Here is an 18,300-nt window from a genome sequence, read left to right as displayed (position 1 = left end):
TTTTGCATAGATAAAAAGAAGCAAAACCTGCAGCTAAAAATAAGGTTAAAATAATTATTTGTCTTCTCTTGATATTTGCTGGTACACCTGAATCCAGTAATCTTTTGTGGGAGGACTGCATGTCTCCCACATGGGAAACCATGACAGAAGGAACAGGTAGCATTAAAATCCAGTCAGAGAACAGGTCTTCCAGAAGGCATAATAGCAAGTATTTGGATCTCTTGTGTAGATAACAAAGGAAAAATGTATAATTCAGTTTAAGACTACTGAGCTTTGGCCCCCGCCCCCGCAGCAATTTTATATTCGTTAGTGAAAGAGCAAAGGCAGGTGCCCAAAGGGGTGAGTGATAGCAGTTATCCACTGGTTGTGCTACTAAATGCACACTTGTATGCCAGGTGATTAGATCTGAGGAGATACTGTAGCCATCCTCTCATTAAGACCTTTGTATCTTTGTGGAAAATAGAGTGGTATGATACAGGGAGGGTGGAGAGTCTGGGCTAACTAGCCATTAAACTGCTTTCACCAGCTAACTTGGTGAACTGCAGAATCGATGTGCCCTTAGTCTGCTGATGGGAACAGCCGTCCTTGAATTGTCATGGTAAAAGGGTAATTGGAGGCTCCAAGAGTAGTCAGACTGCAGAGAGAAGTCGTTTTCCAATAAAACCCTCTGTGACAGAGTCGTCAGCCGGGGTACTGCTGGGGACAGACTTTGGCCTTAAACTCCCAGGTAAATGTCTGAGCAGTATCAGTCTGATGAGGATTTGTTACCTTCATTTTACCGTGAAACAAAAGGGTCAGTAGAAGGGGGGAAAAGAAGAGCGACTTCCCACTGCTGTTCATGTGCAGCCGTACAAAGAGGGCAGTGACTGAGCAGAAAGGAATTCACTGGGGTGATTTGTGGCCTGTGAGCATGGTTTGGTGCTGTAGCCTCGGATTCCAAAAGCTGGGAGACGGGCAGGGAAGTGAGCACTGACATCAGCTAGAACAGGACATGGCTGGGGTGGCATTATTGTAATATGCCACTGGTTTTACTTTCTCCAAACACTTCAGCCAACACCAATACAGCATGTACCACACAGCATCAAAATGCCGTCTCCTAGCAGTGCATATGCGAGACACTGGTCCATTCGTAGAGCTTCTGAGTCACGCTGTTCTGAGATTCCTCTCTCTGGAAACCAGATGGTAAGCTCCCAGTTGACTTCAGTTTCTTATTTAGTTTCAGGATGATCAAGGAAAAATACTTTCAGTCTGGTGCTATAGGAGAGGTAGTGGCATTTTGTCTCAATTTACTGATTGAGTTTTCAAACTACGTATTTCAATTAAAGACCATAATAATATTTTTTGTAAATGTGATAGAGGAAGACAGAATAAATTAATCATAGACAAATTGTTTTCTGTTGTTTTTAAAAACAAACCAACAAACCAAAAGCAAAAACAACAAAAAAAGAAAAAATAAAAGGAAGAAAAAATATAATGTTCTTGTTCCTGAAGGGATGGAGGAGACTTTGGGGGCATTGCAGCTGTGGCAAATCTTGTGATCTTTGGCCTCTGAGATCCCAGTTGCTATGTAGCATTTCTGGGGGAGGTGGTATGCAAATAATCTCAGAGCATCTCTTTCCAGGGAGATATCAGGAGGGAGGAACCAGCACCCATCCTTTTTTTGTAATGATGGTGAAGAAGGGAAGAAAAAGTTCACATACACGTATATACCCTTATATTGTACAGGTGCCAAAATGAAATCTAATACTCTGTGGAACTGCGATAGCAAGTTTGGGTTAAAATGTACAGTATTTTGTAATATTACATGTAAGATGTATGATTGCACAAACCCCTTTGAAACCTGTTTTTAATGGAGAAGAGTGACAGGTATAAAAGCTTTATTATATGTTAAGGACTGATACAGCCAAGGTGAAACTTGTCTATTGTAGTTGTTCTCTTGCATTTCCGTAACTTGCACAATAAGTATATACAGATGCAAACTGCATATACAATTTACAGATCAAGAGTTAGTGTGCATCGATGCTGCTCAGTGAAACTATTGGAATGGGGGGTGGTGTGTGTGTGTGTATACATTCATCAACTAAATGTTGCTATTGCAAGGCCTATCCTTAATCCACCACAGTCACAGGAAATTTTCCTATTCGTGCCATGAGGAACAAGTCAAACTTAGAAAAACTCTGGAGACCGTTCAGTAAGACAAGTAAGGCAGTTAATGTCTAAGAGCAAGTCAACCATATGAAGTAGTTAACAGTATTGCATTTCCTTGAGAAGATTATTTCTTGGAACACTAGGCCACAGCCACCCAAAAAGCTGTGGGGTAAGCGAACATGAAGTTACAACTGCTTTCTGGTATCTGCCCACTGTCTCTGTAAGTTGTGTCAAAAACTTATGTATGTTAGGATGATCTGTTCTTAAGCTCATTCTCATCCTTATTTTGTTCTGTCAAGTAGCTGTGCCTTTTTAAAAATAACCTTTTAAAAATATTAGTGAAAATTAATACTGATGCAATACATGATCCTCACAGTCAAACACTGAAGTAACTTTTATTTTGGTAATGTTCTGTTATTTATCTTACAAGAATGCTGAAGTCTTTCCTGACTCCTGAAAATGAGCATGATGTGTGTACCCTGTAGACATCTCGCATTCCCGTAACTTGTATTTTGTTACGAGCATGCATTTGCTATTCAGGTAAGCAGGCTCTAGTTCCTGTCTCTTCCCCTTCTCCGGCCCCAGCTGCGCTGGCGCTGGCTGCAGGGAGGTAGAGCCATGGCTGCTCCCCGCGTCCAGAGCCCAGAGCAGGAGGTGATGGTGGGGAGCTGCCCCGGGGCCAGCCTTGCTGGGGCAGGCACCACCGCACAGGAGCTGATGGGAGCAAGTGTTTGGGCAACTGGCATCTCCCGCAGCCTGTGACCAGCTCTGGAGTCAGTCCTTCTAGTCACATTGGGCTGCATGCACCCCCGTCCGAGAGCAAACAGTGAGAACTTTTCCCCCAGAAATCTTTTTCTCACTATTTTATTTCCCTAGGTGTGGTTTTGGGGATATTAACTTGCTGGTAGTTTCCATTCCTTAATACATTTTTGGTATTTTTAGCTCTCTGTATAAAATGTCTGTCCTGCTGCTAGATGCTCAATATTTTTGCTTTGCTGTTTCCTCAAATCTTAAAGCACTGCTTTTTGTCTCCCTTAATATTTCCCTCATGTTAAATTTAAATAGTTTGCCTTTTATCTTTGTCCATCTAGCTGCTTCTGCTGTCTTCCTTTAATTTCCGTTCTGAAATATGGTCACATCGTTGCAGCCATATCTCTATTTTTTCTAACATTAGATATACAAGAGCTATTTTGGAGCACTTTTGTCTGCTATGGCTTTTCAGTTTTGAGTTATCCCAGTCGAGGACCAAAATTCACATTAAGTATTTCTGCAGTATTCTCTACTGAGAACAGCAGACTCTTTATAGAAACATGTGAAAGATTCTTGTAAGTGGATTATAAAAGTTTGCTATTTTGATGGATGATATCATTGAAAGAAGTTGTGCGTGTTTTTTTTCTTCTTTTCTTGTTAGATGGAAAAACTGGTATAAATTATGCATGTATGAGACTAGTGATATGCCTCCATTGGTAGAAGCATTGATGTCAGGTGTAGAGTAAATGGTGTGCAGCTTTTTCAGTTTTGTGACATGTTTGGTTAAGATGTTGCCTGTGTATCATTTTTTGTATTGTATTCATAATACTAATCTGAGTAGATAGACACATGCCTCCAAAACTACAAGGATTTTATGCAATAGTGCTGTGTCATAGCTGAAAAGGGAAAGAAAAGGTCGTGCTTGTGATTGTTTGACACACTTACTCCCTTGTGGAGGCTGAGAATCCCTTCTGCACTGTGATGGAGGATTGATGTTTGCTACTGAAAAAAGCTGTCAGAGATACAGGATGGCAATTTTTCCCTTTGTGGGAAGCAAGAATGATTTATGGCATGTAGGTTGTTGTAATCTAGACAGAGTTCTGATGGAGAGAGAGAAACAAGGCTCTTTCTCAGGGGCAGAATATGCAGCCTCTTCTGATCCCTTGTTTTTAGTGCTTTATTTTTAGATGTACTATTTTTAAACAGCTTGAAATACAAAAATATTTGCTTTTTTTCCCAGTTAAAAGAAAACCCTGTTGTGACACAGCATGACTCAATCTTTTTATAGCCACATCAAATACGTGTTGCTTAGGATAATGTAAAAACATACAAAGAATAATAAAGGCAAAAATAAGAAACCAGCAGTTGCTATTGTAACACAAGGTGGAGGGCAGCAAAAAAAAAAGTTCTGTAAATAAATGTCTCATCAATATTTATTATTAATTCCAAACAAAGCAATAATATGCTTTAGCCGTATCATACCAAAAGTGGTACAGAAAGTATAGACAGTTTTTAGTGCATAGAAAGTATTTTACATCCCCTCTCTTGGTATTAATGTAGCAATTGTCTTAATCTGTTAATGAGTGGGCGTTAAGGGAGATGTACAAAGTGAGAGTAGAATTAATTTTTTTGGTTCTTTAGAGTCTTGATTGTTTTGATGCTGAAGATAATAAAGTTATTGAGGTGGAGAGGACAGTGCTGCCTCGTCTGTCGCCGGGTGGTAACCGTATATGTGCTCCTGAAGCAGCACGGCTCGGAAACAGTAGGCTGCTAGCTCACAGGGTCATCTTGTGACTCATAAATGTTATTCTTGTCAGTGCAAAGCAGATCTGATTTTGAGCCGAAAACAGCAACCAAATGAATAATAACAGCTGACAGCAATGCAGTACACGCCTTTAATTCCAGCTTCGCCAGCCCTGCCTCCATTCCCTGTGCAGCGTCAGGCGCTGCGTTTGAAGCTCAGGGAGAGCCTGAAGGAGGCCTGGCAGCCAGGTTGTTCAACACTCGTGTTTCCCCTTCTGTGGCTTTTAGCAGGCTGTTGATGTGTTTTGGGGTTTTTTTGTATTTTTCTTAATCTGCCAAGCTCATCTTTTTCCAGCTGCTTAGGCATTGTTAGTGCTGACACAAAGACTTCCATTTGCTTATTTATTGTAGAGTTAGAGCACATCTTTCACTAAGAAAACCTAAGAGAAGCCAAGTTGCTATTTGCTGACATCCAAACTGCACGACTAGGACCAGGGACGGACCGCAGGCTCTGAGCCTCTCTGTTTGCCCAGATCTGACCACTCCACAGGGGAGCTCTGTTCGAGTTACTGAGTCCTCACTGTGGCTGGTGCTGACATGGGGGTGCGGGGCATCTCTCCCGGCCCTTGCTCTGCTGGCTCTGAAGTTCCTGGTCAGTCCCAGGAGACCCGACCTGTCCCTGGAGCAGATGGAGAGGGGTGGAGGGGAGAGCACGTTGTGTGAAGGGCAACAGAGGACAATTAGCAGATGAGTTAGTCTGAGTCCTCCTGGCAAAGCAGGTTCAAGTTAAGGTGGACCCCAGGTAACTAGCTCAGGTGTAAATTGTCCCCAGATTAGAGTACTGCATTTTTATGTGGATAGTAGAAAGCTCTAGCTAAAATAAAGGTTAAATTCTCAAGAAACATGCAATAAGAACAAACCATTAGTGTTTGCAATGTGGGCAGTTGAAAAGCATTGTAATTTTTAAGTACATGGCCTTGATCTTTAGGAAATGTGCAGCCTGGAGAAATACGAAGAGTTGTTTTTACAACTGCTATGATGTGGAGCTTTTTCAGATGATTTAGAACAAGAAGATTTTTTTTTTTTTATTATTTCGAAACTATATAAAACCCAGTTAACTGTTAGCTGGGCGTGGTTATGGTACCAGTTGGAAGTGACTGAAGTTGATAAATTCAGGTTAGACTCTGTAGTCATCACTCATGCTTGGAAGAGCAAGAACTCGGGGGTAGGTGGTGTCCTGTAGAACAGCACTCACTATTTTGTTGCCCAGACCAAGGAGGCGCTAGCCACTGCGTGTGGCCATCCTGCTGTTGTTAGGTTCCTGGAGAAGGGAGAGTGAGAGCAAAACTTAACCACAGATGCAGTTAGGCACTACTAAAGCTTGGGCTTATTTCTAGATCCTAGGGAGGAGTCTGACAATAATCTGATGATGATTTGCTGCTTCTCTGTATATTTGCACGTAAGGCCATGCTTTAAGGGAAAAAAGTAGTCCCAAACTACTGATAGAAACTGCCATTTAAAATGTGATACAATATTGATGTGAACTGCTTAGTGCTATCACTCTCAGCTGTCTTCCATGCTGTTGCTTTCTTGGATATTTAGGCTGCTGCCTTTTTATTAAATCTCTCTGCATCCCTTTCCATTTGACTGTATGTGATACTGTAGTACTCAGATTTGATTACAGCTGCATGTTAAAGCAGTGTTTAAGCGCCGGGGAGAGCTGCTCTCAGGCAAGCTGAGCCTTCCTGGCGCTGCCCCTCTTGCTTGCGTACTGGTTCGCATTGCTTTTGGGAAAGAACCCTTTGGCCTGGTAGTGTGTGTGGCTTATTCACGGTCAGCAACAGTCACTGACTTTTATAAAGCCTGCTGTTTTGCAAACTGTGTGCACATTTTCCATATATCCCGTGGCTTTGTGAGTTTTCTCCTCTTCTCATTGAATTTACTGGGTCTGATGCCATAGCTTCCAATGGGAAGCTTGATTGTTTTCCCACTCTCATTTCTTACACATTTTCTGTAGCTTACTCTATTATCTGATGCTAAACCACATTCTGTATAGCTTTGTGAAGAATGTAATTCTCTCTATTTATTTTGATACTGTACCTTTTTGTCCATCCTGCCAGTTCCTTTTTCCAAGTGTAATATCACAAATAGCTGATGAGTACACTGAAGGAAATTATGCTTCTCTATTGGACTTCTGTTTTCTCCAATAACCTGACCTTCAACTGTTTTTTTTCAGTCACGTTTTATAACAATTTCCAAAAATGGATTGCTTCCTTCATTTTCTCCGTGCTTCCAGATCACTGTTTCCATTGTGCAAATAGAAAATTGACAAGGTTCACGCAAACTAAGCTAGCTTAAGATTGTTATTTTATTGAAGCTAATGTAAGGTTGTGGGTGTTCAAGAAAACTGCTGAGATTGTGTGTTTTCAGACATATTTACCTCTGCTATATGGAAAAGCATTCTTTATATATTCTATATGGAAAAGCATTCTTTTAATTCAAGTTTGCAACTGTTCTTCAGTGTTGTTAGCAGTGACGGAGCTGCATCAGTGGTAGCAATGGCTGGAGGCTTAATAGAAAACACACATAAAACCTACAAGTTCTGTGCTGTCTGCAGTAGTAAAATGGGTCTGGTTTTAGTGCAAGTTAGTTTAACTTGAGATAAAAATCCAGTTGGTCCTTGTTTTTTATGTCAGTCAAGATGAGGCTAATCTATAGGCCTGACTCCATTTGCTAATATACATTATGCCGTAGATCTGTGTCTTCATTAGTTTTTGTCGGGTTTTCCACCTAATAGATGCAGTGAAGTTTGTGGAAAAACGTAGTCTGAGACTAGTTTAATGAACACTTTTAGCCAACGCAGCTTAAAATAAGAACCTTGTGCTCCCTGACTCCATTTGTAGTTCCCACTCCTATGCCTGGTGTTGGTAGAAGTGCTTGACTATTTCCATGAGGAAACGATTCAGCAGATGCACTTTTGTGCTCATACAGTTGCATAGGTCATTTGCTAGTGCGGAAGTGTGTACACACAAAAGTTGCACCTCTGTAAATTGCTAACGTCCCATTTCAAAACACTTGAGTGCGGCCAAGTGTTCAGAATATCTAGATTTTCTTACTTAATGTGTAAAATTATCCATTATTTTATTCTGCAAAATACTTTATAATAATAAATTGCTTGTATTCTGATGAATATGACTTGATCCCATAGCTAAATGACATTGTTTGAAATTGCGGTATTAAAAAATGAGGGGAATACACAGAATTGCCATTTTGTTGGCTACATCTTCCTTGACAGTATACTCGACAACTTCTCAGTGTAAAACGTGTTAATTCCAGCATCACTAATTTCAGTATTGAGTAAACAAAAATTAAAGTATGAAAAGGCAAGAGGGCAGAACTCCATTAGCGTTATCTGCCAGGCTACAGAAAAGAGGTTTGGGTTTGGAGAGCAGATTTATAGCTGAATTAATAGCATTGATCTAGACTAGATTTAAATTTGTTTGTGGGTGTATCCGTAGAACCTAACTACTGTTTAAATCAGCTGGAAAAAAACAGATTTTGATTTCAAGGGGTACAGCTTGAAATGTCACAAGTTTTCAGTAGCATCCTGAAATAGTAGTCTCTAAGTGTGGGGAGAGAATATCTATTTAGATGTCAGTAAAACATGGTGACTAACAGATCAAAAGGGACTGTTAAGACGTGCAGCCGACAAGCTGCGTAACATAATCTGAAGAACATCACTGAATACCTACTGCATCAGGCTCGCAGCTTCCATTTGAGTAACAGCATATGTGCAGGTTTGACTGAAAAGACTGTAAAGGATGGAGAATCCACTGTACCCAGTTTAATCATTCAGGTGGTAATTATCCTCACTACTAATAGTTGCACTGTAGGAGTGTAATTTTTGCATCCTTAGCTTCCAATACTGCATCTCAGTTGGAATAATTGTTTTTTTCTGCTAGATTCAGAAATATCTGCCATCTGAAATCCCTTCTGTGTGTAGACCTTCACAAACCCCATGAAATTTCCTTCAAATTTTTGAGAGCAGTGCAATTCTTTAATAGTTCAGAGGCAAGTCAGTTGACATCGTTTATGTATGCCTTTATATAATGCCTGGATCAAGGAATAGAATTCAATGAAAGAAAAATATTTTGGAATTTGGAATTTGAATAGATTGTTTTCAGTTATTTAATGCTAATGAGAAATGTAGTAACCTTTAACCTTGCTTATTGTGCTTTCCTGCAGGGCAGCAAAGGACACTACAGATATCACTGGCAGAGCCACAATGTCAAGCACAGTGGAGTGGATGATATGGTCCTTCTTTCCAAAATCACAGAGGATTCCATAGTGGAGAACCTAAAGAAACGATACATGGATGATTATATTTTTGTATCCTTTAATAGCGTTGTTTTTAACGGGGCCCTGTGGACTTGCTGAGCCAATGTGAAACTAATTATATGTATGTATTCTATTTAAGCAGATTACTCAAAGATGCTGAGCATTTGATGTGACAGTTCACCTGAGATTACACAAAATGCTTTGTAAACTGAGCTAATTATGAGGGTTGAACTTAAGATCTGAAAAATTATTTTAAGGTATTCTTTTTGATATTTGGAATTGTTCTTGTCATTGTCGAAGGTAGGCCTGTAGCTCCATATATTTATATATCCACGTGACCCCTGAAGCTACTGCAGTAATGCTACTTCTAAGAGCAAGAATTTATAGGTTTAAGGCATATATAGGCGTCTTGATACCATGTTGTCTTCTTTACCTCCCAAATTCTACTGCTTTCAAAATAGCAATTCTGTGACATAACCCCATTTATAGCTTATTCTGGAATTGTTAATACTGTGAATCATGGGCTGATGGAAACGTGTGAACATCTGTAAATCTACAGTGTTTGCGCTTTAAACTTTTTTTTTCTATGATTAATGAAAACATGAAGGATTTAAATACCTGAACATATAACCTAACAAGAAAAACAGATTTCAGCACCAAAAGTTTGCTCTTTTTTTTTTTTTTTGAAATTTCATATGAAGGGAATTCTTTGAGATAAGAATAGTCACTATTTCATTTTTAGCTTTCACAATATAACATGAGCTGCAATAATGAATTTGGTAAACACTAGTCAACATGATTATGTACTAGAAAGTGATACTGTTTCTTCTTCTGCTGTAGCCAGGTTTTCATACTTCCTAGCTGTATCTGGAGAATAGTTTCCTTGAAGAGTGTAACTTTTTTAGCAGAAAGGGAAGGAAATATAACATCTGGCTATTTCTATATATTCAGATCGTTAAGAGCTAAGTAGCAGCTCAATTTGGCAAGGTCTGATAGAGAAAATTAATGTTGCAGTTGTGCTGACATTTCCATCCCAAACTGAAGAGTTTTTAATATGTGCGTGCACGTGGGTTTGGATCCTCTGTTCAATAAAGTACGACACCATTATTAAATTTGCCTTACAGAAACATGATAAAGTTGCACAATGTTTGTTAAACTATAGTATTGGGGCAAACTATACCACTCTTCCTCTTAGTAACATGAGCGTTTTTGTCCCTGTGGAACGCTGCATCTTCCATGCAGTACATTCACGAAATCTGCAGTGCTTTGTGCTGAAGAAATGGGTTTATGCTTTTTTTTCCTTATAAAAATAAGTGAGATTAACATGGAGATGTTAATCCTGCTGAAGCAGGAATAAGTATGTTTTCCAAGGGGACTTGTGGTCACATGAGGGGTCAGAGTCTTCTTTTAAAGCATTATAATTCCTTTGGGTTAGGGAGAAAAGACTCCTTTTGCAGTTCTGCTGCAAAAATGAAAGCTTTTCATTCTAAAATGGAGATCATCTCTTGAATCTTTCAGTTGTTTGTATGTCCACCCATGAATGAACATTTCTCTGTGCTACGTTGCATGGAGATTACCAAATCATCCCAGAAAATGCTGGTATTGTTTACAACAGAAAACTGTCACTTCGGATGTTTATACTGACACAATGAATGCTTGATTTATTATATTCAAGACCCAGATGTTGTCACTCTTCTTTGAATTAAATGAAAAAATGTATGAAGGAAGCATTGCAAATTAACAATACAGAAATTATGTTCACTGAGTTATACTTCTTCTCTAACATGTTGTCATTTTGTGCTGTGGCACCACAATAAAAGATCCTTATGTGGGATAATCCAGCAGGATAAATTTGTTAATTTTCCTACTTTTGTATGGAAAGCTTAGATAGTAAGTTTGTCTATGAACAATTGCAGATTGTTAAAGAAACCTGCAGTACAACATTTTGGATTCATTGACATGGGTACACTGCTAACTCCTAGCTCAGTGAACCAGTCCTGCCTGTAAAGTAGTATCAGTTGCTTCATATATGTGTACTGCAATTCTAATTCCAAAGGTTTCTGAAGTATTTTGTAAATGTAGGTACATGCGCAGCTGAATGCAGAACGGTGAAATACTAACATTCAAAATGCTGCAAAAAAGCTTTCTGGGACTAATAATAGCTTGAAACTGAGTGTCTTCTCGTAGGGCAGCCTGCAGGATAAGACTCCTAGGGACTGTTAATAGTTACACTCATAAAATAACACCACATACTGAATTACCTAATTCCCTTAGCTCCCCCACTAGTACATGCAGCTGAGTAATTGTCCAATTTAGCTCGGTAGTGGCTGTTTCCATCCGACTGTGCATGCTCAGCACTATCTTTGTGAGATCAGAATGTGTCACTATACTATATTCTGCAAAGGTCAAAACAATCTTTTCTAATACTGACAATACGACCTCCTCAGTTACAAAGGAGTAAAACAGTTTAAATATGCTGTTTCCTTTCTGTATTTTTATTCAAGGTGTGTCATGTTTGGGCCTCTAATACATGTTTCTATACTTAGCTTGTCCTAAAATAAATATTTTGATAATATGAAAGTATCCAATTGAATGATATGTTTATGTTCTTGTAAGCCTGCTAATTTCATTTTTATTAACAATTGTTATAAACTGTGGGTTTTTTACTATTATTTGAAGCTGTGCTGTATTATGTAATAGATGGACAAGTTATTTGGCAGTCACTAATGGTAAGATAATACTTTATGAAACTGTAGTTACCTTAACTTCTTTTGAATACAGACATATATTGGCTCTGTATTAATCTCTGTGAATCCTTTCAAGCAAATGCCATATTTTGGGGAAAAGGAAATTGAAATGTACCAAGGAGCAGTAAGTAAAGCAGTCAAAAATGTACTGCGGTATTCAGGGGCATGTAAATATTATTCTACACAGTTAAACTCTTGGAAGCATTTGTTTCAAGGTTTTGGTAGCATTGTACTAGCCTGGGAGAACTTGGCTGATATCCGTTACCATATATTGAGTCTTCAGATTGAAGTGCCTAGAACACAGGATTAGTATTTCAAGAAAATACTTGTATTGATTAACTCTAATCCATATCAGGTTTCTCTCCTTGACACGTCCCTCCTCCTGCAAAGGCAGTTTTTAAGCTATTGTATGCTTAAGGTGTGGTGCACAATACAACATGGCCATTAGTGGATTTGGAGACTGTGACTTGAGAACGCTCAAACTGGACAAGAACAATAAAAAAATTGAGATGCCAAAATGAGATGCCACTTTTAGAAAATAGAGCTTGAAGAGTGAGTCAGCAGAAGGACATTAGGGACTTAAAATTCAGTTTCCCGCTCTGCTCGATTTGGGCATGTCCACAGATTTGGGAAACCATTCGGTTTGAATGTATTCAGTGCATGAAAATGAGACATACAGCACCAGGCTCTGTGTAGCGGTTTAGGTAGTTTATTGTTAGCACGTGACCACTGGCGGAATAGGCTTAAATTATGTGAGTTTCTCTTGGACAAGTAATATATTTCAAGCACAGACCATTTTTAGAACAGGGTGTTTACGATAGTTTAGGAGAAAATTATGGATGAGAGAAAGATCAGTAACAAAACCCAGAGACTTTGGTTTGTTTTTATTAAACGAACAAAAAAATTCCTGGGGAAAATTCAGTATAAAGTGGGATTCAGAATTGTTTTTCCAGGAAAATAATTCTTCCAATTTAAATAAAAATTTATATTGCTCATTCTGCGTTGTTTAAAGCTGTGTTGAAAAATTATTCTCTATTTCCCCTCCTAGGCACAATATGAAAACCCACCACATATTTATGCTCTTGCAGACAGCATGTACAGAAACATGATTATTGACAGAGAAAATCAGTGTGTCATTATTAGGTAAGAAAAAGATCTGTAAAAAAATATTTTTTCATTTTCTTTTGTTGTTTTAACTTCAAGAAGCAGAAAAGTTTATTTTTTATTATATCAATTAAAATTTTCTGTGTCTGTGACCACTGAACGTTTGGGGGATTTCTAGGATAGCTAAGTACTTTCTTACCCTCGGTTTTGTTTTCCAGAGAAATCCTGATGACAACTTAACTACAAGAAATCTCTTTCTCACATAGCCAGCTTCATGCCCAATACCAAAACTGCAGTAGCTTGAATGACTGCATGAAAGAGATAAATTAAAAACTATAGCAGCCACAGATACTGTTAAATCCAACATTCTCACATTGACTGCATTTACCATACTCTGTTTTTAGTACTATTTCTTCTCTTTGCCCTGTTTAAAATAAATGTACTTTTGTTCCTTTTGGAATTTTGCTTGCATTCAGAGACAAAAGGAGGAGAGAGATACTGGAAAATTAGTTTTGTCTTCACTGTTAATCTATTTTAATTATTAGGCTGAGGGAATTCACTGTAGAATTATTACTGAACTTTTTTAATGACAAGCATTACTTAAGTCAAAGTTTTGGGTCCAGAGGTATGCTTTGTTCTCATCTGTGGGTTTATAGATGGTGTATGATAAAAGAAAGTGTGCAGAGAGCAAAAACTGCAGGGTGTTGGAGCTGGTACACTATACTTCTTCTGACTTTCCTTCTTACATAGAAAACTTCAGAGGTTCACTGTAGTGCACCTGGAACTGTACTTTACCTATGGCAGTGGTCTCCAGAGTGGGGTGCGTGCATCACAGGGGCTGTGCAATGAAATCCATGGGGATGAGGGAAGAAAATACTAGACCTTCAGTAGTAGATGTATGTAATTTACAGATAGATAAATTGTATACATACGTTGCGAGTGTGCGCTCAGACATTTTTTTAATGATGGTGTGTGTGATCAAAAGCGTTTGGAGACCACTGGCCTGTGAGACTTTCCCAAGAGCTAGGGAAAAGAAAGAGGAGAAGAAGAAAAAAGAATTTGAAGGGAAACCATAATTATTTTATTAATAACAGCTTTTCTTAAGCTTTCTGTCATTTCTCTGTGGAACATGCTGAGAGGCAGCACTATGAGTTTAACTGCTGTTGAATTTTAACAAAAGAGAGGTTTCAAGATCGAATGTTTTCTTTGTCCAGGGTGCCCTCTCTGGTCTTCTCCCTGGGGTGGCTGTGTGCCCTGCCATGTCACGGCCCCGGGGGGGGGATGTCAGTGGTGATCAGATGAGATGCCATGTAACATAGTGCGCTCAATCCCTTAGGCTGGAACCTGCCAGGAAATGGTGGGTGGTCACTGATGTTTAAGCTTAAATGCCCTTGCACCAGCCCCTTACTAATTTAATGTTGTTGTGGGAGTATTATAAAGAACTGGGCTTAGTATGTGGGTCTTACATGTGGAGGTGCCAAGTGTTCCTCTACCCTACTGAATGATCCAGTATGAAAATAAATTTCATATTAATTTATCTCACTGATGAGCTACCATGAAAGCTTGTGAGGAATAATTGTTTGAAAGTTATATTCACTGTTTTATTGCTTTGAATCTATGCCTGGGGGTTGTCCAGGCAGAGCTTTCCTGGGTGACATGTTACCGTGGAAAAGTGCACAGGTGTGTCCCTCTTCGTATCAGCAAAGTGTACGTAGGTACGTGGAAACTGTTGATTTTACATGTAGGAAGGTCAGCCAGCCATTAACAGTTTGCTGCACTGAGCCTCTCTATTCCCGGGCCCCTGGCTACAGCATGGTGCCGTATGAAACAAAATGCCCAGAGCTCGTAGTCCTGTCCCTCGTATACCTGAATTGCTGCCTGAGCTTAGTCTTCCTTTTTGGAAAACTGATGCCTGTTGCCACGCTGAAGTTACTAGTCGTATGTTGTCAAATTTAGACCTGTTAGGAATGTGTAAAATTGGGATTTATTTTGCTTTTTGAACAAAGTAACATCCTGGAGCCTGGGATGTTTCACATGAGGCTGAATTTATAGTGAAAACCTTTGAACTGTGGTGAACTGTGATTAAAAAACATAATTTTTGATCCATTACTAATGCCTTAAAGCGCAATGAATGCAGAGGGTCACATTTTCAGAGAGCTGAGATGCAGATCTGAGGTGCAGACTTACAGGTTTAAATTCACGTGAGAATTCTTGTGCTTGAACGATGAATGACACGCTCTTTGGAGTGTGTGCATTTTGTATGTGCAGAGTGAATTTTCTCTCAGTGTGTGCACAGCCTATTCAAAATCTGCTGGAGTTAATTGAAACCTACTGCAAAACTGAAACAACAAAAATCATGTTTGCCAGGGACATTTCAAAGAGTTCTTCCTTTCTACACATTTATTTTTTCCTATGATTATTCTTATTACAAACACTGTAAAGACTGCAGACTAGATTTATAGGTAGTTTTCATGATGGTATTTGATTTTTTGGGACACTTAGAAATTTTTTTGTTTGAAATCGAGTAACTCAGCCATTCACAAAATTGATTTTGTTTGGTTGATATTTTAATCCTTTCGACCACATTTCATTTAAACTGTTTAGATACATCCTGTATTTTCTGATTTTAATGTCATCACTATTTCTAATGACTAGAGCTGGCTTAAGAATGAAGTTTCTTGAAGTTTGAAATTTGTTTGCTTATGTTTTATTTCATAGACCAGAAGGCACTGAAATTGCTGGCAGACTAGAAGCTCCCAAGATGCTGCAGCTCTTGAGTGAAATGAATGTTCTAGCTAGCTTCATGTATACTACCACACCATCAGTTTCATTTAATAGCTGCCAAGGACTTTACCATTTCTGCCCCTAAACTGGTGATTCTCAGAATACTGAGATATAGTTCTGTCTTCAGTTCCACAGAAATCTGCTGAACCGAAGCAGTTTCAAATGAACCTTTGTGTTTCAGTGAACCATAGTTTTTGCCATAAAAATTTGTTCTGTGGAAAATGAGTGGTCATAACAATATGGTTATTATGAGGTGCCTGTTTGCTTCTCTACTTCACAACTAGTCTGAATTTGGAGTGACTTCACTGAAAATCCCTGGTGGAACAGAAGGAACAGAGCAAGCTAGTACAGAAACAAACCCAGGTTTTCCCTTCTTTTCCCCCCTCAAGATGGCAGATTTCCCTTCTAAAGAAAGGTTTGCAAAGAGAGAGCATAAGAAATAAGGTATAGACTGGACTGATTCACAGTCAGATCAAAAAGGCTATGTCTGGCTTATGGTGCACATGGAGTCTTAGGAATGGAGACGCAGGGATGATGATGATGGGGAAGGGGTTGGTGCACACCTGTGTCTTCCTACAGCATGTGGTTTGGGCACCTGTGGCATCTACCTCCGGAGCTGGGAGGGGACATGGACTCCTGGAGACTAGACCTAGATTTCCAGGCAGGTGAAGGAAGGTCCCTGCTGTAGTCAGGACCCTGTGTGTGTGTGAGGATCACACACCCTTTTGCCAGGACGTTTAATTCCAGAATTCCAAATAGTGCATTTAGACACTGATAGAAAAAGCTGATCCTCTTCAAAAAGTCAGTGAATGAACTAGGAAAGCAGATCCAAAAGAAAATACAGTTTTCTGAAAGGCTGAATAGATAGCAAACAAAAATAATCTTTTTATGTGATAATATTAATTTAAAAAGAAAAACTGTTACCAAACAACCTTTGCAGGGCCAGGGAAGCCTGTTTCATTAGTGGAGTAATTGCAGCATATATGCGTATGTGTTAAGAAAATTACATGTACGCATGTCTAATTATAGCTGAGGAGCCATGAGCTATTTTGAATGGCTGTTAACAGTGTAAACAATGAGGTTATTCATGGGCTGGATTCTGGCAGGGCTGAATGCAGGTGCAGAGTGTGTGCTTAGGTGGGAGGAGGGAGCAGTACCCGTAGGTGTCTTCCCTCGTTTTGTGTGCACCGGGCAGAATTATGAAGGAAGTTTACTCATGTGAGTAACATATGAGCAGTTACACTGGAGTTTGATTCCTCATTAAGCTTATGTTTTACGGAGGCATGCTATTTAATTTAAGCCTGTATTGAACCAAGCTCATAAATATCTACTACAGCAGACTGTGCGCATTTCTTCCTTGCTTGAAGTGGCGGCCCTTCCAAACTATCAACAACGAGGCGTCCAGTCAAGATTTTAATTATGAAGGATTGTCTGTTGTGGTTTTTAATTCCTTCTGGACTATCATTGTCCTTTAATTAAGAGAGTGGAGGTTATGATTAGTATTTTTCTATTATGTAGCAATAAATGTGTTTCTTCAGAGTGTTGTAAAGGTTTTACCTTTTTATGAAGTTGAGGACTTTATTTTCCCTTTCTTTCTGTGATCTCTGCCAGGAGATGTTGCAGTTGCTTTGAAAGAGTTTTTCAGTCCTCCTTGTCTGTAATTTTAGTTTACATTTTACATCCATGTGGCAATGTTTGAGTAAAGCTATGTATGATGACTGCATACCTGAAAAGACAGTACATCTTAAATACTACAAATATATGTTAATGGAAAGATCATTTACCACCTTGATTGTTTTTAGTGAACAACTCATGTCTATCTTAAGTCTATTAAGTTCAAAATTTAATATGAGATTTCTAGTCAGCTTCTGTATCTCAGCTTTCCAGAAGACTCAAGTGACTCATCATTCTAAAACATCTGTACAGAATCTAACTGGAAATTTGGTTGAATTTTAATGAGGAAGTGGTAGAATCGTAAGTCTAATGCAGTAAGAAAAGTTAGGTAAAAGCTCTGATTCAGAAGGCAAAAATATTTCGCTGAAGTTACGCTACTGAGGTTTCTCTGAACGTAATTAGAGAAAGTAAATTTTCTATGTAAAGAAACTAAAAAGCTTACCCAAACACATCAGTGTGTTTTACATATGCAATGTTCTTTACTGGCAGATCCAAGAGTTCTTTATAAATATTTGTTATTAAAATTTCTACATTGTCCTGGTGGTGTAGATAAGTATTACTTGTATGGTTCTACAGCCAGGGATACTATATTAAATGTCACTCAGAAAATTAATTTTAGAGAGAAGGATGAGGCTCTGTATCAGATCTTGCTTCTCTACTGTAATCACTGATTCTACTTCCTCTGGGAAGGAAGGAAGGAGCAAAAAATGTTCTCTCTGTGTTTGTAGTCTTACTCTGATTTCAGCTAAGTGTTAATTGACTTTGCTGAACAGAATGTCACTTTTCTGAAGTAGCAAATAGTGCTAGAAGAAACAATACGTCTTTCAAAGCATTATCTTTTTTGGTAGTGATTGAGACTATGTAATGTTTTTATTTTTAGTAAGAAGAGTCTCTGAGAAAATTGTCAGTCCCACAATCCACTTACTTTAAGCCATTATAATAATTTTTTCAATCTTTAAAAACCTCTGTACTTCCAACATACTTAAAATTACCAAGCTAGAAAATGATTCTT

General features: G+C 38.8%; 1 protein-coding gene across 1 annotated transcript in view; it reads left to right on the top strand.

Moving 5' to 3' along the window:
• The window catches only part of MYO1E (myosin IE), a 93,431-nt gene that overhangs the window by 25,734 nt on the left and 49,397 nt on the right, over positions 1–18,300 (top strand). Inside the window, exons 2-4 of the mRNA XM_075160209.1 lie at positions 8,887–9,030; positions 11,761–11,850; positions 12,775–12,869. Of these exons, the coding sequence (XP_075016310.1) occupies positions 8,887–9,030; positions 11,761–11,850; positions 12,775–12,869 (329 nt within the window). The remainder of the gene's footprint in view (positions 1–8,886; positions 9,031–11,760; positions 11,851–12,774; positions 12,870–18,300) is intronic.

Source organism: Calonectris borealis, chromosome 11, assembly GCF_964195595.1.
Source record: "Calonectris borealis chromosome 11, bCalBor7.hap1.2, whole genome shotgun sequence".
Lineage (NCBI taxonomy): Eukaryota > Metazoa > Chordata > Aves > Procellariiformes > Procellariidae > Calonectris > Calonectris borealis.
Note: the sequence above shows the minus strand (reverse complement) of the source record. Positions and strands in the feature narration are given on the sequence as shown.